The 21,198-nt window shown below is 50.3% G+C and overlaps 1 protein-coding gene across 1 annotated transcript in view; it reads left to right on the top strand.

Moving 5' to 3' along the window:
- Nucleotides 1-20,822, top strand: part of DTNBP1 (dystrobrevin binding protein 1) — a 133,286-nt gene extending 112,464 nt beyond the window's left edge. Inside the window, exons 8-10 of the mRNA XM_047101540.1 lie at nt 10,434-10,589; nt 19,180-19,323; nt 20,498-20,822. Of these exons, the coding sequence (XP_046957496.1) occupies nt 10,434-10,589; nt 19,180-19,323; nt 20,498-20,697 (500 nt within the window). The 3' untranslated portion in view covers nt 20,698-20,822. The remainder of the gene's footprint in view (nt 1-10,433; nt 10,590-19,179; nt 19,324-20,497) is intronic.
- The last annotated feature ends 376 nt before the right edge of the window (nt 20,823-21,198 follow it).

Genomic DNA, 21,198 nt, shown 5'->3' with positions numbered 1-21,198 from the left:
CTTTCCCATTATAAAAATATTTGTACCAAGTAAAAAATTTGAATGCAGTGGATACACAGATACAGTTCACCTAGAGCAGTGGGTCTCAGAAGGCTGGTCCGTGGACCTGCGGCATCAGGACCATCTGGGAATTGGTTAGAAATGCAAATTCTGTGCCCCACCAATTACTGAGTCAGAAACTCTGGGCAGAGGGCCCAACAGTCTCTGTGTCCAGCCCTCCAGGTGACTTTGATGCCACTAAATGTCTAGAGACCCTGGCCTACTATCTCCATAACTCATTAGAATGAACTCTATAGTAGTTGACTTTCACATTTAGACACAAGCAGTTGGCTTATACCTTTTATAAAGTTTTTTTGGGGCGCCTGCGTGGCTCAGTCGGTTAAGCTTCTGACTTGGGCTCAGGTCATGACCTCACGGTTTATGAGTTCAAGCCCCGCATCAGGCTTGGTGCTGACAGCTCAGAGCCTGGAGCCTGCTTCGGATTCTGTGTCTCCCTTTCTCTCTGCCCCTTTCCCACTCGTGCTCTGTCTCTGTCTCTCAAAAAAAAAAAAAAAAAAAAAATGTTAAAAAAGTTTTTCATGTAGTAACCAAAAAATACCTTTGGAGTTTGAAAGGATTCCTCTAAAGATCTACCCATCCTCTGCCCCAATAATTATTATTAAGTAGGTTAATACCCTAAGTAAAATTCAGGAAAGTATCGGATTTGACTTAAAAATGCTAGGAAATTAGGCTATTGTCTAAATATTTACAACACAGAGCTTTTAGCTGGGAGGGTCTTTTTTTTTTTTTTTTTCAGTCTTCCAAGAAAAAAAATTGGAAATCATCCAAAGAATAGTATATTATGATACAGGCTTGATATTTTATCATTTTTCTGTACTGTTTCTGTAAAAGGTATGTTTCATCCACATATCGCAGAGTGATAGCACGTGCAGGTGGTGTGGAGCCATTGCTTGGAACTGTGATCCCCCCCCCCCATTTAGTTGTGTGTTGGTCCCTGCAGGAGGCACAGTGGTCTTGGTGCTGCCCGGACTCATTTCAGGCCACCAGGCTGTCCTGTCAGCCTCCCACCTTGAGCCCATGGAGTTCGAACAGGTTAATAACTCACGAAGCCTCTAGCCACAGGCGGAACTTCTCACTTATCCATTAATCCTTAAGCCTCTCGGTTCGAATCGTTCTTTAAGCAATAAAAAGGCCAGGAAGACGAAAGCAAAAATACTGTCAGGGTTTTCTTAATAGTTGGAGCTAATTTTCTTGAAATGTCACTGTCTAATGGAAGAGGTTCCAAATTCCTACCGCTAATATGGTTTTCCTATAATTTCACCACAAAGCACACAGGATTTAGGATGACCTCTTCCTGCTCCAATTGAAAGCAAGTAAAAATAGAACTGTGGTACTTAAGGACTGGAGGTGAGCTCCTTATGGATGCCATCCAAGCCTGGCCTCCTCCCCCGCACTAACTGATGGGGGAGGGTCCCAGGCCTGGAGGGGTGAGCGGGGAGGCCCAGAGTCTCCCAGCCACACAGAGGTCTTTGGAGCTGCCTCGCCCCTCCCACAGAGACAGCCAACAGCTGAGCATTTCTGTCTCACTGTTTCAGCAAACCTCATGCACATGGAGTTTCTAAGCTGTCCATTTTGCTAATACTCTAGATAGTGGTCATTTCCTTCAGGGCAGTTGATAGAAGTTTTAAAATGTTCCAGAAGTTTAGATACTAGAATAGTGTTTGTTTCCTGTGACATGGGTTTAGGAAACAGCTGTTCAGGAGCTGCCCCGAATGACTGGACATTGTGAGATCTCGCTAGGAGTGGCCATGAGTTCTTCGTTGTCCGAAAGAGTTCTTTTACTCTGTTTGCCGAACCTGCCAACTACTGTGTTCTAGGTAAGGAACACCTTCTCTTAGTTGCATGTAAAAGAAAGAAGTAGCATTTCGTTCTAGATAAATGTGTGTAAGGGGTGTGTGTGTGTGTGCGCGCGCGCGTGCATTTGTGTGTGTGTTAGAGGGTGAGGAAAAGTTAAGTCATTTAGCTTTCTTTAAAAAATTGGTTAACTTTACCATGCGCGGGAAAATTAAAAAAATAATAATAATAACCAGTGCTAAGGACTAAGGGCTCTGTGCTGCTTTACAAGAGTCCCAGAAATAATGCATGGTTTGCAGTACTTATAAATCAGTCTCGGAAACTAATTGTTGATGAAGGCTAGACCGAAAACTATTAAAAACTGTAGAAATGTGGGGCCCAGAAGTGGATATTTTAAAAGGCATGTTATAAAAACCCCAATTCTAGGACAACATTAAGGAAAGGTCTGTTTGTGCTCCAATCTAAGACCATTTGTATTCATTTTATAAGGCGGTTGGGAGACTTTAAAAATGGTTGTGTAGATGCCTCATTCTGAAAACCAATTTAAGTTAGAAATGAAGCCATACTGCTAACTAGTAAAAATAAAGAATAAGTGAGTTTTAACACTGGAAAGAAATCTTACATGTTTTGTTCTCATCTAAATCCTGAGTTTCCAAAACAGAGTTTTTCCGAAATTAAATATAATTTATTAAATCCAAATGTAAAGAAAACTAAAGCGGGGGTGGGGGTGGGCAGGGAAATGCCTCAAGGAACTAAAAGTACCTTTAGAAAAATAGCAGTTGTTGAAAATAAGCCCACAGTTGTTTCTGATGGACACACTCTGGCGGGGGGGTTGGGGGGGGGCAGGGAGGAGGAACGGACAGACTGGCTGTATTCCAGCTGGAAGGTGTCACTGATGCCGACAAGGATGTGGAGGGATGTGGTCTGTGATTTACTGATGGTGGACCTAGAAAATGGGGACAGCCACTTGGGAAGAGAGTTTGGCGGTTCCTTTCGAAACTAAAGAAAATGCGTGTACCATATGATGCAGCCATTGCATTCTTGGGCATTGATCTCAGAAATGACCTACTTTCACCCCAGAACTGGTACACAAATGCTCATAGCATCTTTGTTCATAATAGTCAAACTTGGAAACAACCCAACTGTCCTCCCAGGAGTGAACGGTTTCACTGTGGTATGTCCACACCACGAAACTTTACTCAGCAATAAAAAGGAACAAATTACCCATACATGCACCAGCGTGGATGAACCTCCAGAAAACTATGCTGAGTGAAAAAAGCCAATCTCAGAGGGATGTGTACTGCACGATCCCATTCTGAAACCTTTGTTCGATAACAGAATTCATAGGTTTGGAGATCACTGATTGGGGAGGCAGGGAGGAGGGTGTGGTTATACAAGGATAACCTGAGGGGGCCTTGCAGGGTCGGTACAGCTGAGGATCTTGTGGTGTGTTACACAAGACTGTGCACGGATAAGGCTGCATAGAGCTCCCCATACACACACGCTCACACACTCGAGTGAGTGACTAATGAAATCTGAATAAAGCTCTGGGGGTTGTACCAATGTCATTTACTTGGTTTTGACGTTACACTGTTAACTGTTTAAGGTATTAGCCTTGGGGGAGCCGTGGCAGCTGCCCTGTGCCCTGTACCTTTCTCAACACTGTCCTGTGAACCTATGATTATTGCAATTTTTAAGAAAAGTTTTATTTAAGTAATCTCTACACCCAATGTGGGGCTTGAACTCACGACCCCGAGATCAAGAGTCACATGCTCTTCTGACTGAGCCAGCCGGGCATCCCTATGGCTATTTCAAAGTAAAAAGTTCAACAACAGCTATTTTAGTGGTTACAAAAAAAAAAAAAAAAAAAAAAGGATTGGCTGTTGCAATTTCATATAGTTTAACCTGAGAGGACAAAAGATCTGATCAGAGTGCACAAATTGCTAGCTGAGGTCACCTGTTCATGGTGCCTTAAGGGGGAATTTTCACATTATTTGTAATTTTTTTATTACTAAAATTTTTCCACAGTGTACATGCATTGTTCACACATCCAAAAAGATCAGTTGAATAAATGCAAATAATTAGAAGCATCAAAAAAATTCGTCCCAGTGGGTAAATTCCATCACACAGATGGAATTTCACGGGGTCTTTTAGTGGTCATGTGGCTTGACTGTCTGCAGTTTTTATCAAAACTGATCCGGAAAGGCATTTGTGTACCTGTTTGTGTTTAGAAATATACAGAGATTTCACAAGGTCTGACTGGACCCTGTCACATGTGCTTTACTATCCCAGAATTCTTTCTCTAGCAATATAAAAACATCTGCATTGTAAATATCTTCCAGATTTTAAATCTGTTCTTATTCTTGGGTAGTTACCTTGAATGAAAAACGTTCTCGCTATTTTAATGTTAGAGGCTACCAGAGTTTTTCTTAACTCTCCTACGTACGAAATTTCAGTTTCTCTTTTGACATTTTCGGATTCGAGAGGTTGTTACCACCAACTCTACTGGAAAGGTTTATCCCAGTTTTCCTCATGTCCGCTTTTCTCTCAGCACTTTCGGGGGGCCTTTCTCAGCCATTCACACCTCACTTTAGGGCTCCCCGGGTCCGCGAGAGGCATAGCCGTGCGCTGGTTTGAAATTGTTCCTGAAATGAGCTTGATGGGCTTTTTTATTTTTTTTTATTTTTTTATTTTTTTTATATTTTTTTTTATTTATTTTTTTTTTATATATATGAAATTTATTGACAAATTGGTTTCCATACAACACCCAGTGCTCGTCCCAAAAGGTGTTGATGGGCTTTTTTAAATACATGTTTCCTATACCCTGTTGCCACTCTTACGTCCCATTAAAACGTGTAATGGAGAATTGATTACACCATCTTCACTGGTAACGGGACTTGTTGTTTTGAGGAATCCTCCGTTTGGAGGTGGTCGTGGCAGCCAGCCTGGAGGCTGGAGCCACAGGAAACGGGCACGGCTGTGGGGGGCGCAGACCAGGCTGGTTAAGGAGAGAAAAGATAATTCTTGCCTTCTGGCAGGAAAGCTAGTGCTGCTTTTTTGTGGGTTTTTTTTTTCTTTTTAACCTTAAGGTTCTATGTTGAAGCTCCTTAAATCTTTGTATTTGCTTGCTTTTCCCAGTACAATAAATGACATCTTAAATATGAACGAGGAGGCATTTTTCCTTGTAGAAGATGTTCTATAATGTACGTTTTTCTGTAGTCATTCAAAATTCGGATGCTGTTAAACCTCGGGTGCTGAAGGACCCCTTCAGATGGCCTTCCCCCGTTGTACCAGCCCCAGATGTGGTTGTTTCTTGGTGAGAGCCGGCCCGAGCGCAGGTTGAACCGCACCACGAGGACCCTCCCACTCAGTGGGCCCAGGGCTGGGGGTGCAGCTTCCGCGCTGCTGAGCAGCATGGCTATTTTTGTTTGTTTAAGCTTTTTATTTCTTTATTTGGAGAGAGAGCAAGCAGGGAGGGGGCAGAGATAGAGGGAGAGAGACTCCCAAGCAGGCTCCACACTGTCAGCACAGAGCCCGACGTGGGGCTCGAACTCACAAGCCGTGAGATCGTGACCTGAGCCTACACCGACCCAGTCACCCCCAGCATTGCTGTTTTTAACTAAATCTGCCATGTGCTTTTTCACCGTGGCCGTGAGCGTGGCTGTTGTGACCGTGCTGCTGCTCGGTGATTCTTGTGTGGCCCTCGGCCCTGAGATACCACAGTGGCTCTGAAGCCAAGCCCAAGCCCATAGGGCAGTCGGAGCTATTTCAGATAACTACTGAGTAACATGTTTTAAAACTGAAAACAGTGATTTTCTTTGTTCCCAAATCTACCCCCCGCTTTTGTGAGGGTTAAGAAGTGATGAGATTGCATTCCACGGTAGAAAACCCAAGGTGAAAAACTCTGGGGCTTCTAATTCAGACACAGGAGAGAATGGAACTTCTGAGGCAGAAGTCTCGAGAAGAACGACGTTTTCAAGCTGCACACAACTGTGTGGAAAATCTCAATTCTGTTGGAACAAGGTATTCTTTAATGAAAACCCCTTTGATGATTTCTACACTGATCTCTGTTTCTGAGCTGCTTATTCTGGAATTACTTTTTTAAAAGATTAATTGGACTTGGTTTGAAGTGTTTGAAGCATACTTGGTCTGTTTTAGGCTGACCGTCTCCCATGCACTTGGCAGTCAGGAGGCATTTGAGCAGAGAGGCTGACAGCTGAAGTGAACAAATGAAGAGGCTCCTCTTGGGTCCCCTCTTCCCCTCTCAGGAGTGCACTGAATTCCTTGCAGATTTATGAAGGGCACTGAGAGGTGACTAATTCTGGAGTGTCTGAGTGAGGCTGAGAGCTGGGGTAATTCTCAGTGTCGCACTTGTCCGAGTTTGTGTAGTGTTTCGTGTTTCCTTCTCCTCATGTCCATTGTTTTCAAGAGTCCATTGTTTAAAAAAATTTTTTTCATGTTTATTTTTGAGAGAGAGAGAGAGAGCACGAGCAGGGGAGGGGCAGGGAGAGAGGGAGACACAGAATCCAAAGTAGGCTCTGGGCTCCGAGCTGTCAGCACAGAGCCCGACGCCACGGGGCTCGAACTCACGGGGTGAGAGATCATGACCTAAGCCAAAGTTGGACACTTAACTGAGTCACCCTGGTGCCCCCAAGAGTCCACTGTTTTAAATAACTGCTGGTAGGAACCGTCAGCTCTTGGTCAGTGCTGGTGCCTGGTGATTCACATCTGCTACCTTACTTAATCCTGCCAGCAGCCTTACGGAATAGGTCTTTGTACCTTCCTTGTACACAGGAGGAAGTTGATGCTCAGAGAGGTTAAGTCCCAGCTAGTGCTGGATATCCTGGCGCAGGTTTGTTTGGAAGCAGAGCCTGAGAGGATTTTGCTGTAGGTAGTTTGTACAGGAGGTGATCCTGGAGAGGAGGAGTGAGGAAGCAGAGAGGAAACACAGGAGGAACGGCCAAGACAGGGATGTGTTATTAAAGTTGATGCTATAGCCCTGGGGCTCTGCTTCCAGCAGGATCTCTGAGAAGCGTTCAGAAGGCCTCCTAGAAATGCCCGTCCGAAGGAAGGGACACCAGAACACTGATATACTGACATCTGTCACCTGTTGGCCGAGAGCGGTCTTAATTCCCCAGAACTTCTGGGCTATGTGGCTTGACGTTCCCCGAGACTCGGAGAATACTCTGAGCAGAAAAACAGAGACAGGTACAGGTAAGGGACCTTGTGGGCCTCCGAAGGGGCTCACTCAGGGCTGCCTTCCTTCCAGAGCCACGCCTGAGATGAGAAGTAGGCTAAAAGGGATGTGATGTGATTGGTGCCAGAGCGGCTGCGGAAAGGGCTGGGACTTGTGCCCCGACGGCTTCCAAAACCTGTGCTCTTTCCAGACCGCCTCCCTGTAGACAAACCTAGGAGATGGGGGAAGTTAGGGCAACACAGAAATACAGAGAATGCACAGTGATTATAATAGTGGGAACAGAATGAACACCGTCGGTACAGCACCTGTCGTCGTGGAGTCGGGAAGATTCACTTTCTGTTGGTGGCGGCCGGTTAACGTGCGTGTGTCTTCCTTGCGTGTATGTAGGTTAGAATACAAGACGAATGCCCAGAATATTCTAAGTACTGGAGACTTCAACTGACTTGGGATTAAAAATATCCTCCATCATCGAGTTTTTAAGGTCTGTCACGCATACGAGATTATGTTGTTCTCAGCACGTGTGAAATGTGGTGGTGGGCATTGGTGGGGGACGGGTAGGGGAATGCCTACGCTGGGCCTCATAGACCACCGTTCACTCTGAGTTCTGTGTATCTCTTGTTGTTAAAAATCACTTGGTAACACCCCAAGGATGTTTTAGTGCTGCGTAATTGACATACAACATTGTGTAAGTTTAAGGGGTACATGTTGATTTGGTGCAAGTGTGATGACCACTGTAGCATTAGCGGACACCCCCATCACCTCACAAAGTTACCGTTTCTTTCTTGTGGTGAGAACATTTAGGATCTAGTTTCTTGGCCGCTTTGAAGAACGTAATATAGTACTGTTGACTCTAAGCACCATGTTTTACGTTAGGTCTCCTCCAACTACAAGTTTGTACCCTTTGACCCCCATTCCCCCTCTCCCTGTCCCCCGACCCCCAGCTCCGATAACCATTCTACTCTCTGTTCTAGGAGTTTGGCTTTTTCAGATTCCACACCTAAGTGGTAGGACAGTATTTGTCTTTCTCTGTCTGGCGTGTCTCCCTTAGCTTAACGCCGTCAAGGCCTGTCCCTGTTGTCACAAACGGCAGGATTTCCTTCTTCCTTAGGAATGAGTAGTATCCCATTGTATGTGTCGGTACACACGCACGCCCCACCCCCACGCGTTTGTTGACACTGAGGTGTTAGCTCTGGTGACTAATGCTGTGTGCAGATACCTTTTTGATATGCGGTTGCGTTTTGTCTGGATACATACCCAATAAGTGAGAGCCCTGGATCATAGGGTGGCTCCAGTTTTAATTTTTTCGGGAGCCTCTACGCCGTTGTCCACAGTTGGCTGCACCAGCTTGCATTCCCACCAGCGGTGCACGAGGGTTCCCCTTTCTCCATGTCATCGCCGACACCTGTCGTCTCGTGTCATCTCAGTGGTGACCGTTCCGACAGGTGTGAGGTGATGTCTCGTTGTGGTTTCGATTTGCATTTTCCTGGTGATGAGTGATGACGCACCCGTTGGTCATTTGTCGGTCTTCTTTGGAAAAACGTTTGCTCAGATTCTCTGTCCGTGTTTTAATCGGATCTTTTTTTATTGAGTTAAATGAGTTCTGACGCCCCAAAGATGTGACACTCCCCAGAGGTAAACGGTGGGGAATAACGTCTGCAGTGAAATTATCTTCGGCGTTTCAGGCCCCACGTTTCTTGCACGACAGTAAGGTAGCTGAAACGTTCTGTTCTGCCACGCTCAGCCTAGCATAGTGTCTGCACGAGGTAGGCGCTGCGAGACGCTTGTTTAGGGGAACGAACCCAAGGAGTCATCGTTTGATTCTTGGGCCAGTCGCACTTGGGCAGGGGCTGGAGCCAAGGCGGCTTGTCTGGAGGGTCTCCGTACTGCTGCGCGAGAGGCCAGCGCACACTTAGTGTGTAAAACGGCGCAAAGGTAGGAGCTTACCCGCCGCCTGTAGGGCAGAAGTCAAGGCCCGTGCCTCGCGGGCCAACGTCAGGGTGTCGACCAGGCCACGTTCCTTTCTGGGACTCGGGAGAAGAGCCCCCGTCCGAGTTCATGCAGGTGGTTGGCGGGGTTCCAGCTCCCTGCAGCTGTAGTTAAGGCCCCTGCTTTCAGCCGGGAGCTGCTCTCCGTGTCTGGCCGCCACCTGCGTTCCTCGCCGTGTGGGTCCCGCATCCTCAGAGCCAGCACGGGAGAATGTTCCTTGTGTCACGTCCCTCTCTCACGCTTCACGTCTCTCTGTCCAGGGAAAGTGCACGCAGGTGCCTTTAAGAGCCCCGATCAGGTCAGGCTTGCCCGGGTGACCCCTCTCTCTTAAAGTCGGCTCTGCCCCGGGGCATAGCCTGCTCATGGCAGGAAAGCCAGTCCTGCTGATAGTCGAGGAGGGCGTCGTGCAGGGTGTGTGCACCAGGAGCAGGGCATCTCGGAGGCCGCCTGAGAACTCTGCCCCCCATGGGAGGTACAGAGGACTCCGGAGTTCAGAGCAAATGTGAAAATAACCCTGGGCCCGTGAACGAGGTGAAAAATGGTAAATGCCTGACCCAGATTTCATTTTTGCGTTCCCCATGCACTCATTGAGGAAGGTTAGAGCGCTAGGAAAGTGGTCACGGGATGGTAAATTGGGGGCTCTTCCTGGCATGACGAGGCTCAGGGTGATGGCCTGGTATTGCTGACTCGGCCCGAACTTGAAGGGTCGCTGCTCACACTAATCAGAAAGTTCTTTCTACGTTATTTCACTGAAGGCGCACGTCAGGATTGGGTTAGTATCTCTGTCCCAGATTCAGCCGGGTGATGTGAGGCTCAGGAAGGTTGACTGACTCAGCCAGGTTGCCCGTTAGTGAACAGCAGAGCCGGGACCTCGCTCTTCTGATCCAGCACGACGGCCGCATCCTTGCCCTTCCACTTATTGAACGCCTGCCGTGCCCGGCTCCGAGCCGGGTGATGAGGTGTCGCTGTCCGCCAGGAAGTCCGAGTCTTGGCCCCCTATACTGCATGTAATGTACGAGTCAGCGTCACCAGTCTGGTCGCGGGGGGTGCCCCAGGGCGGGATAGCGGGGTCCGCTGGAGTCAGGTGAAGTGTTAGCCAAGAGGCTGGTCTTGGCTGATGAACCGCTGAGCCGCAAACAGTGGACACGTGGTGGGAGGTCATGGCGCAGGGAGAGGCATGGGGGGCCGGGGGGCCGGCCCGCCAGGTCAGGGGAAGAAGTGCCGTGGAGGGTGGGCGGGGCGGGGGGGCACCTGCATGGCAGTCGGGGCACCAGCCGGGGTTTGACAAGCAGACGCGACCCTCTCAGCTCGGAGGGTGGAGGTGAGTGCGTACTTACTCCCATTTCCTGCCTCCGTCCCTCTTCAGCCCCTGACCCCGAGTGTTCTGTTTCCGTAGCTGAACTCGATGCAGAGCACACCCAGAAGGTCCTGGAAATGGAGCACACCCAGCAGACGAAGCTGAAGGAGCGGCAGAAGTTTTTTGAGGAGGCGTTCCAGCAGGACATGGAACAGTACCTGTCCACGGGCTACCTGCAGATAGCAGAGAGGCGAGGCAAGTTGGGCAGAGGGCCGCTGGCGGCGGGGACCCTCCCCGGGAGCCCGGAGACCGTGTCTCGCCGCGCCCCCCAGGTGGGGTGTGGGGCACAGGCCCCGGAAGTCTGTTCTGGCGTTAGTCCCCAAAACTCAAAGTGGCTCTGCCATGCGGTACTCGTCTCGTCCTTGTCTCTACCTCTTCCTGTAGGTCTAGGCTTCAGTTGGAGGTACTTAGAAAACATGGAGCAGGCTTTGTTTTTGTTTTTTTTAAAAAGGTAAAAACCAAAGAAGCATCACCCATAATTCTACAGCACAGTAAAATCTGTGTCACTATTTTAGGGTGGTTCTTTCATGTGTGTGTGTGTGAGTCTGTACATAATTGGTCTCAAACCATACACACATCTGGCTTTGTGTCTATCTAGATACTGTACAGGGATCTTTCCCCCTGTGTCATTAACAGTTCTTTAAAAGGGTATATTTTCAAAGCTGCGTCTGCGTCGTCAGGATGTGCGCAGTCAACATTTAACCAGACCCTTGGTTGAACAGATTCTTCATCTTTATACACGGTTCTGAGATGAACACCCAGATTCGTAAATATTCGCGCCTCCAAGAGTTCCCAAGAACAAACTGAGCAGGGGCGAAGCCCGGTACGGGGTCCCTCATCCAGCCTCTAGAAGGAGCACGAGCAGCTTGGTTGCATGGCATGCGGGCAACTGTCCACGGCCCCTCTGCTCACCTGCCCCTCCGTACCCCTGAACCCCTCCACTCCCCAGCCCTGTGTCCTCCATTCTCTCCCCTGGCCAGCCTGGCCCCGGTCTTTGTTCCGATACCCTGCCCCTCACCACACCCCCAGCTCCTCTCTGTTCCTCTCACTCTGTTCCTTCCCTGTCTTTGAATCCGGTGTCCGCCCCCAGGAGAGAGGTGAAGGAAATAAAAACCGAGGAAGGAAAATAATGGAGGCAAAACACATCAAAAGTAGCATGGCGACACGCCTGGGAGAGCACCACAGGATGCGCCGTGTGGATAAGGCTTCTTTCCTCAGGGCGGGTCAGATTTGAAGGAGGACATCCGGTCTCCACAGAGCTGGCTGTGTCCCTTTTGTTTGCCCTCCTCTACAGTCTGTCTGCGTCTAGAAAAGCCGGACAGATTGCCTCAGAATACGCGTGCTATTCGTGGCCTGCAGGGTTTGGTGCCGCTTATGGAGGGAGTAGCCCGTTCGCTGCAGGGATTCGCGTCTCGTCACGGGCAGGGGTGAGGTCACTGTACCCTGCACGGCCGTGAGACCCTCTCTGGTGTGTCGGGGGCCCCGCCCTCCCCACCCCATCTCCACCTGTTAGCCTCCCAGGGGCCCCACCCCCAGACACTGCGATGACACTGGGGGTCAGGACTTCCACATACAAGTTTGGGGGACACAGACATTGAGGCCGTACCAGCCACGCACCTCCTGGGAAACACACTGCAGATCTGAGGACAAGGAGCCGCTGCACCCAGGAGGTGGGAGGAGGTCGGCCAGCGAAGGGAACAGTCAGAGACTATCAGTGCTGAGTTAACCCTGCACGTCCAGCTTGGTTCCCTGGATGTTTCCAGAGCATCTGCGAGCACGCGGCACGTCTTTAGGCCCAGAGGAAGAAAGGCCAAGTTGAAGTGCCTCTTAGGTAGGCCCGCGCTCGTGGGGAGACGTGGGAGCACACACGGAGGTAAACCCGGCACAGGGAGGTTCGAAGTACCTCCTTGCGGTGACCGAGAGCCCGGCACACGGGGACCCTCCAGCTGGCGCGGTGGGGTGCCCGGCCAACTCTTGTTGGACAAACATTCTTCAAGTTTCCAAGAAGTCTTAGGCTCCTTTTTTTTTTAAGGTAAAAAAAAAATGGGAGTCAGGCACATGTTGCCAATATGTGTGATTTTGAAAGCACTGAAGAAGAAAATTGGAGATTTGGGCTTTTTAGCTTTCTGCTTCAGCCGGAGCTGGAAAAACATTCAGATAACAAATAGGCATCTCTCGGCGAGGCTGTTCAGAGCCATCCCTTAGACTTCCGGCCTGGCAAGTCCCACGTCCCCTTCTTACAGACTGTTCATCTCCAGGGATGAACGCGGGGATGTTTAATGTAGGAGAATCCATCAAAGTAAAAAATCTCCATAGTGAATGTGGTATTTTGGACTCATTCCACTACATCAGAAATAGCAGTGAATTTTTCTCACTTTCCAAAGCATCATTTTTTAATTAAGACAAAGGAATGGAAAGTTTTACCCAGCAAATTATCAGAGTAAAGGGTAAAGGGACACGCGTGACTCCTTGGGTCAGGGTGAGGCTGGAGAACCCACGGAGCTGGGAGCATCAGGCACTTGAGGAGGCACGAGGCCACGCCAGCTCGCCAGGCAGCAGAGGGGACCTGGCCCCCGCCACGCGCCCCGCAGTCCTAGTGCCATCAGGGCACGTGTAACCTGGTACGACCCTGACCCGGGTTCTGTCTTCCACCCGACATGACTCCTGTTTTCTTTGTTGCTGGGTGCTGGGGTGTCTTGACAGATCACCCGGGAGACACGCTGTTCCGTACGTGTGTGTGCCCACAGTTAGATCTCAGGCTCCCGTGGGACCCTGCAGAACTGGCAGTTCGGCAAAGTCGAATCTTCTGGAGCCGGGGGCTGCGCCCTGTGCCGCGAGACACTCTTACTCAGGCCTCGGAAGTCCCCCCTGGACCCAGTGCCCAGGACAGAGAGGGACGTGATGTCTGGGCTAGTGGCAAAATTAACAAAGTTAGAAGAGATGGAATTAGTAGATAAAACCGCACTAAACTAAAATTCGTATAGCGTCCCCCAAGATACAATCCAGAATGCAGTAGTATCTCAAAACACAATTGCCAGCTTATGGTTTTAACTTTGTGTGATTGTCTCCCCGTGAGTGTTTGAAATTTGGGGTGGCTCGGTCTGTTTAGTGTCCACCTCCTGATTTCGGCTCAGATCGTGATCCTAAGGTGTGGGATCGAGCCCCGTGTTGGGCTCCATGCTGAGCATTGAGCCTGCTTGAGATTCTCTCTCTCCTCCCCTCTAAAAAATAAACAAAACCAAACCTCACTGTGGAGGACGTTCTCTTATGTCTTCGTACATGTGACGAGAGTTTCTTTGGGGCAGTGGGCCTCAAACTTGAGCAAGCCTCAGTCACCAGGGGGGCTGTTCACATGGAGACTGGTCCCACCCCAGGGTTTCCGATCTAGTAGGTTTTTGTGGTGGGGTCTGAGAGTTCACATTTCTAACGAGTTCCCAGGTAAAGGAACTCTTGAGGCAGTTGGACACTTTGAGAACCGCTTCTTGAGGGTGTGTCACTGGGACAGTAATTAACGGAGTCGTTTGACGTGCTTATCTGTAATTTCACTAGATTCTGTCCGATTACCTGCCCAAGTCCCCCATTGGTTTACGGTGCCCTAGCACTGTGTATATGTGCCATCACTTATCTTTGTCAACACTGGGTAGTGCCTGATATTTAAATTTTTGCCAATCTGTGAGTATGAAATGACCTCTTGTTTTTAATTTGCATATCCTTGATTGTCCATTTTCCTCCTGGTTGTCTTCCTTTATGGGGTCTTTTTTTTTCTTTAAATTTTTTTAATGTTTTTATTTATGTTTGAGACACAGCATGAGCGGGGGAGGGCAGAGAGAGAGAGGGAGACACAGAATCCAAAGCAGGCTCCAGGCTCTGAGCTGTCAGCACAGAGCCCGATGTAGGGCTCAAACCCACGGACTGTGAGATCATGACCCGAGCTGAAGTCGGACGCTTAACTGACTGAGCCACCCAGACGCCCCCTCCCCCCCCCCCTTATGGGGTCTGATGCTCGTGGTATTGGCCTTTACAGATTGTCATCTGAGGCAGTCACCTTCACTCAGTCCGTGGCTTATGGATTCTAGAGAGGCCTTTGCTAAATGTGTTTATTTCAACGTGATCGGCTCTACCCATTTTATTGCTAATGGTTTGTCCTTTTGTGTCTTGTTCAGGAAATCCTTCCCTCCAAGTATAAGCACACAAGTAGAGCTTGGCTGTAACTCCAAGTTCTAAGAACATTCTACTGTGTTTTATTCTTAAAGTTTCAGTGTTTCCCATTTTATAGTTGGCTGTTCAGTCCACCACCAGTTCGTTTTTCTGTGTATGGGGAGGTAAGGACCCAAATTCAGTAACTTTGCCTCCACCCCAGCACTCTTTCCCCACTGTTTCTGGGTGTCTCCACTGCAGTACCCGGTGAGTCTTTTCTGGGCTCTCTTCTCTGGCTCTTTCTTCTGTTTGTCTAGCCTGGAGCCCAAACTCTAGTATCTTCATTCTTCACTAAGCAGTGGCTCTCAACTGGGGGCGGTTTCGTCCCCTCGGGACATTTGGCGGAGTCCCCAGAGTTTTGCCTGCTGTGCTTGGGGCAGGGCTGTGCTGTTTGCATCTATCCGCTAGATGCAGGGATGCTGTTGGGCACCTGCCAATATACAGGACAGCCCTACAACAAAGAATGCTCTGGTCCAGAGTGTGGGTGCCTTGGCCGAGAAACCTTGTCTTACAGCAAGTCTTGCTGTGTGGTGTGCTGGAGCGATTCTTACACACCCCGAAACACGTTTATGCATTCTTTCTTGAGAATTGCCTTGGCCAGTCTTGGCTCTTTGTACTTCTGTATAAATGTTAGTCAGATTTGCAAGTTCTATGAAAACCCGTCCAGGCCTTGTTTGCGGTTGTGTCGCTTCTGTGCCGAGGGAGCACCAGCCTCTTAGTGGTGCTGGACGTCCACACGTGCAGTAGGCAAGCCCTCCTCCCTGATTTCCCAAGCGCTGGGTAGAAGCAGCCTCAGGCACTGCGGGGGCCGAGTAATTTCTCTGTGGGAAGAGTTGCCACCTGTTTTTCTCCACTAGGTACAAAGGTTTCCTATTTCTTGTCAATTTTAACAAGTTTTCCATGGAATCTGTCCGGTTGATCTGTAGTTCTCAAATGTGTTAGCATAACGTCCATAGTGTCATTCTCAGCCTTTGTGGTATTTGGGTTGAAGTTTGCTTTTCCACCCCTCTCGGATCACTAATTTGCGCTGTTCATCCTTCATGATGAGTCTTACACAGAACAGTCATCTTTAAGTGTTTTCTTAAAGACCCAACTTTTAGCTTTGTTGTTGCTATCGTATAGCTCATTAGTTTCTCTTCCTTAGTGCTGGGCATCTTCGGTGGCGGTTTTGTTTTTTGGTTTTTTCCCTTGGTTTTGGTCTAATTTGACTGGGCTTGGTTTTCAGCATTCTTGTCTGAATAAGGCATTCAAAGCCATGAACTTTTTACAAGGGTAACGTTCACCACTTTTTAACAGAATTCTACAAGTTCTGACAAGTAAGTTTCTTCCTGGGTTTTTTAGATTTTCCATTACAATTTCTTATTTGACTTGTGACCTGTTTAGAAGTGTTTTTAAATAATGCGTGAAGTTGTTTCTAGTTACCTTTTGTTCCTGATTTCTCATAAACTTCATTGTGGTTGTTGGAGAATGGGTTTTTGATTTTTTTTTAATTGAAGACTTAGAGTTTTCCTACATGTTTTCTGTGCATTTGAGGGTAAGATTCTAAATGATAGGGTTCTGCGTGTACCCGTTCCACCAAGATCATAAGTTGGGCTGTTTAAGCATTCCCTATTATTGAATTGTATAGTTTAATTATTATCAAAGAGGTGTATTAAACCATTCTTCCCAGGATTATGGATGGGTTAGATCTTCCTTGTCATTCTGCCATTCTTTAAACATCGCCACAAATTATATGTCACACAAATTTTGAATTGTCCTCCAGGCAAACTGAAACTTTATTAAATCACTAAGTACTACTCTTTATTTCAATATTTTTGTTTTCCCTTAAAGTCTGTTTTGTTTCCTATCAATATTGCTATGTCAGGGGCACCTGGCTGGCTCGGTTAAGTGTCCGACTCGATTTTGGCTTAGGTCACGATCTCTCAAGTTGGTGAGATCAAGGCCTGTGTTTATCTGCCTGATAGTGTGGAGCCTGCTTAGGATTCTGTCTCTCTCCCTCCCCCTGCTTGCCCTCTTTCTCTCTCAGATAAACTTTAAAAAAATGTTGCTAGGTCAGCTTTCTTCTTTAAGTTAATTATGTAACTACTTAAGGTTTTGTTTGTTTCTTTTAATTTAATGTCCTTATGTTTTGGGAGTGTCTCCAATAAACTAGACATAGCGAGATTTTTATCACTTTAATTCAGTCTTCTAATCTGTTAAATGGAAAATCCGACTCATCTACATTTACTGTGATTACTGACACACGGCTTCATTACTACCTTTCTTGGTACTGTTCCCATGCCTTTTTTTAATCTGGTTTTGCGTTCTCTTCGGTTTTAAATCCTACTCCTGCCCTTTTCCAAAGGATGGGACAGACAGAAATGAAAGGGAGCCTGTGTCCCTTTCAAAACTGCAGTCAGAGCAAGGCCAACCGCCAGAAAGGCCCTGCTGACAGGCCGTGGCCAGAACAGAAAACCTGCCGCTTGCCTGACTTCAGGTGGCCCGGCAGCCGCACACAAGCCCCCACGGGGCCCACGACTGACCGGTGGCAGTGTCCCCTGACCAGTCAGCCTGGAGAAGCTTCGGGACGCCGCCCCGCTGGTACCCCTCGCGGTATCGAGCGTGAAGCAGCGCCGTGACTCCACGTGGCAGTGGCCCCGGGCCTGCACCCCACCTGACTCCACACCACGTGGCTTTCATGCCTCTACTTCGAGGAGTCACCTCAGCTACAGCAAGCTTCCCCCTGCGAAGAACAGAAACTACATGCTTTCTTATTTTAGCGCTGGCCTTGAACGAGGTTGTGCCTAAGACGGTCAGCTCCTCCCCTTCCGCTGCCGGAATGGGGTCTTAACACCGCGATGGCTCTCGGCCCCCCCCCCCCCCCCCCCGAGCTCCCGAGTCACCCACCTCCTGCATCCTGGGCCCGACCTCCTGGACTCTGTGCCTGTGGCGAGAGTAGGTTTGTGGTGACGAGCTGTCTGCGCTCATAGCTGATGCTCGATCTTAAATGCCATTTAATGTTACATAATTTTAGAAATGGCATTTATCTCACCTCTTTGAACTTATTCCATTGTCTTCTTATATTGTTGTCGAGAAGCTGTCAATCTAATTATTTCCTTCTTTTCCCTCTCGCGCCCTCTCTCTGACGTTCCCCAGCTTCACTGCAGGTGATGTAGGGGAGGATTTCTTTCATCTGTCTTCCTTGGAATAGATTTTTGCTTCCTAAATCTGGGACGTCACATCTTACAGCAAGTCTGGGAGAAAATCAGCCTCTTTGTCCGTGTCCCCCACCATCTCTTCTTGTCTCAGAACTGGGACAGTGCTGCGGGTTTGCATTTTCCGTCTGTTTCTGCGCCCTACGGTCTTACTCATTCTTCCTAATTTGTTTGGCCCTAGTCCCTAACCATCGGTTTAATACCGGCCCACAGTTTTACATTTCAGTGATTAAAATGTTCCTATCTGAAAGTCGTTTGGATGGTTTTTGATTCCATCTTTAAGGTCATTAAAATGCATAAAGTCATTTGAATTCTCAGTAAAGGGTGTTACACGGAGCTCCTTTCTGCTGACCTTTGCTAGGAGTGACGGACCGGTTCCCACCGTGTGCTGTAGACTCTGGACTGGGCTGAGTTTATGTTTTTATATCACTGTGAGACCCAGGGCGAAGGGGGCCTCCACATCCAGAAATAATTTGTTTCTGCCAGGGACGGTCATGCCTGGGGTGACCACGTCGATTGGCTCGTTGTTTTCTGGACCACAGAGGTAGCTGGAATATGGGCTCCAGACCCAGGGGCTGCCCTCCCCCACGGCCCCGGCTGGTGGACCCCTCCTGGTATTGATGTCCTTTTGCTCCTGGGCCAATTTTACTTTTCTCTTTCACCACAGAGAGCTCGTGCTCCCCACTCACCAGCATGCAGCTGCCCAAAGCTTGTCTGCTTTTCAGATCAAAGACTAGAGAGATGTCATAAGGGCAGTGACAGCTTCCCCAGGAAGCTCGATAAAGTCTGGGGGCCTCGGGGCGCCTGGGTGGCGCAGTCGGTTAAGCGTCCGACTTCAGCCAGGTCACGATCTCGCGGTCCGTGAGTTCGAGCCCCGCGTCAGGCTCTGGGCTGATGGCTCAGAACCTGGAGCCTGTTTCCGATTCTGTGTCTCCCTCTCTCTCTGCCCCTCCCCCGTTCATGCTCTGTCTCTCTCTGTCCCAAAAATAAATAAACGTTGAAAAAAAAAAAAAAAAGTCTGGGGGCCTCTGCACGTAGAAGGCAAAGCTGTGTCGGCAGGGAGGTAGCGAACCTCCTGCTGCGGGGATGTGGCTCTTGGGACCCTGCTCCCCGCAGCCACGGGCTGCTTCGTGCAGAAACGGGTCGTGTTCCGCACCTGCAGGCCGAGGGCTGGGGGTGAACGGAACAGCCGGAAGGGGCCGACGTAATAGCAGCCAAGGCTGGTCTAGGGTGGAGTCACAGGGCCCGACTGGGGTGTGTCGTTTTCTGTCTTAGAAAGTCTGGAGTAGCAGGAGAGATTTCATACCTGGAGAACATACGTAGTTAACTGATGGCACTTGAAGGGTTACTGAGGACCAAAAGGATCATTCCTTCTCGTGCCCGTCTCTTCCCAGAGCCCATGGGCAGCATGTCGTCCATGGAGGTGAACATCGACATGCTGGAGCAGATGGACCTCATGGACGTGTCTGACCAGGAGGCCTTGGACGTCTTTTTGAACTCCGGCAGCGAAGACACCGCCGTGCCGTCTCCGGCCGCAGGTGGGGGCGACAGCCTGGCACGATGTCTGTCACACGTCCGCCATCTCCCTCCAGAGGGAGGATCCTGGACGCCCGGGGCCAATCTCTAAGTTCTGCCTCTTGTCCCACCACTTGTGGGCTCAGGGCAGTGGGGAGGGAGGCTCTGGTTGATCCGTGGTGAACCTCTCCCAGCTTGTGAGTGCTCGGCCCAGATTCGTCCAGGGACTGCGCAGTTGGACTCAGGTCGTACTTCTTCCTCGGGCTCAGAAGGCCTCTGGGAGTCAGGCCTTATAAGGCCTGGAGCTTGGGACTCACCCTCAGCAACCCCCCCCCCCCCCCCCCCCCCGCCCCGCGCTGCCCTTCCCCCGCCCTCCCTCCACAGGTGGTCGCTTGACCTTTTGCTCAGCTTGGGCTCATAGTTGAAGAGTTAAGTCGCCACCCTACGGGCACTTGATCTCCATTTACTGCCTTCCCCAAATTGCAATTCATGGAAGGCCAGTAGAAATTTTCCAAGGCCCCCCTCTACCCGGGCCCAATTTAAGTCTGGGACAAGCCCTGCAAGGTGGGGGCAGGGTTGTCTCATAAGCACATCTTTGCTACGAAAGCACTTCTATTCTTCCACAGTCGCAAAAAGGGAAAGGCTCAGACCAGGGTCACGGCGCTACTAGGCCCCCTTCCTCCGAAGCCCACCTCTAGTTTTCTTGTCCACTTGTGTTTCCTCTACCTTCTCCCCGAGGCAGCGCTCTCCCCCTCCCCGCCGTCGGGGGCTGGGGCAGGGCAGTCCAGAGAGTGCCTGGCGCTTTCCTGGAGTCAGGGACAGACAGACTGGGGTTTAGGACCTTCTTCAGTTCCCCTGAACTTGGAGAACTGCTGCAAGATCAGTGAGACCGGCGCCCAGAGAAAAACTCCCCGAATTACTCGCCAGGACATGTCCTGATGGCCGAGGTTCCTGGGCTGCTTCTCAAAGCAAGGCGGCCTATGCCTCCGGCGGTTTCTCTCAGAAGCCACCCCGGGCGGCCGGAGGGTCCACTCAGGGTCCCCGGTGCCACCTGCCCTCGCGGAGACAGGCAGCCGGGTTCTGCGGCCCCCGGAACCAACGCCGCGCGCCCCTTCTGTTCTGCGCACATGGGTGGCCGGGTGGAGGGGAGGCCTCTCCAGCACAACTTCCGTGGCAGCTTCTCTGTTGTGTTTGCAGGGCCCGAAGCCGGCAGCGGGCCGAACGAAGTCACCCTCCAGGTTCCCAGGCCCTCCGCGTCGCGAGCCGAGCCGCCGTCCTCGCCGTCCGCGCAGGCCCCCGGCGACGGCGGAGAGTCCCCCGTCGTCCAGTCCGACGAGGAGGGAGTGGAGGTGGACACGGCCCTCGCCACCCTGCACACCGACGACAGTGACTCGTAGGTGTGCGCGCCCCGCCCTGGAGGCAGGTGCCGTCCCCGAGGCTCCTGGTCGTGACGCAGTTGCCGCCGGCGCGAGGCCCTGACTGTACGAACCGCTGACAATAAAGCTTGCGGACTTCACCCCGACAGGGTACAAAGCCAGTTTGTGCGGAAGGGTTTCGAATTCCAATTTGTACAGCAGGGAGGGTGTCCACGCGGGCGGCTCCCGCGATCCTGAGTCCGTCCTCCCGAGCGTGGCCGTAGCCGGCCCCCAAAACGGCCACCGCACACGATCCGCTCCACCGCTCCCTCCTTCCTCCTGCTGAGGAGCGGGTCGCACGCAGGGTCCCCTTCGCCACCACTGGTAGCCCGGAGCCTAGTGAGGGAGGGCGGCCTGGCCTGCTGTCGCGTCCCACGATGTGCCACTGGCCGGCAGGCGCAGGGAGTGAGAGCTAAGCCGCTTCCGTGGGGCCTAAGCGACGGGGTTTCCGAGAACCACCTGCAGACAGAATGGGGGGGGGGG

The sequence above is a fragment of the Lynx rufus genome, unplaced genomic scaffold, assembly GCF_022079265.1.
Source record: "Lynx rufus isolate CCGP_SWC_20201006 ecotype Redwood Valley unplaced genomic scaffold, mLynRuf1.p SCAF_6, whole genome shotgun sequence".
Taxonomy (NCBI): domain Eukaryota; kingdom Metazoa; phylum Chordata; class Mammalia; order Carnivora; family Felidae; genus Lynx; species Lynx rufus.
Note: the sequence above shows the minus strand (reverse complement) of the source record. Positions and strands in the feature narration are given on the sequence as shown.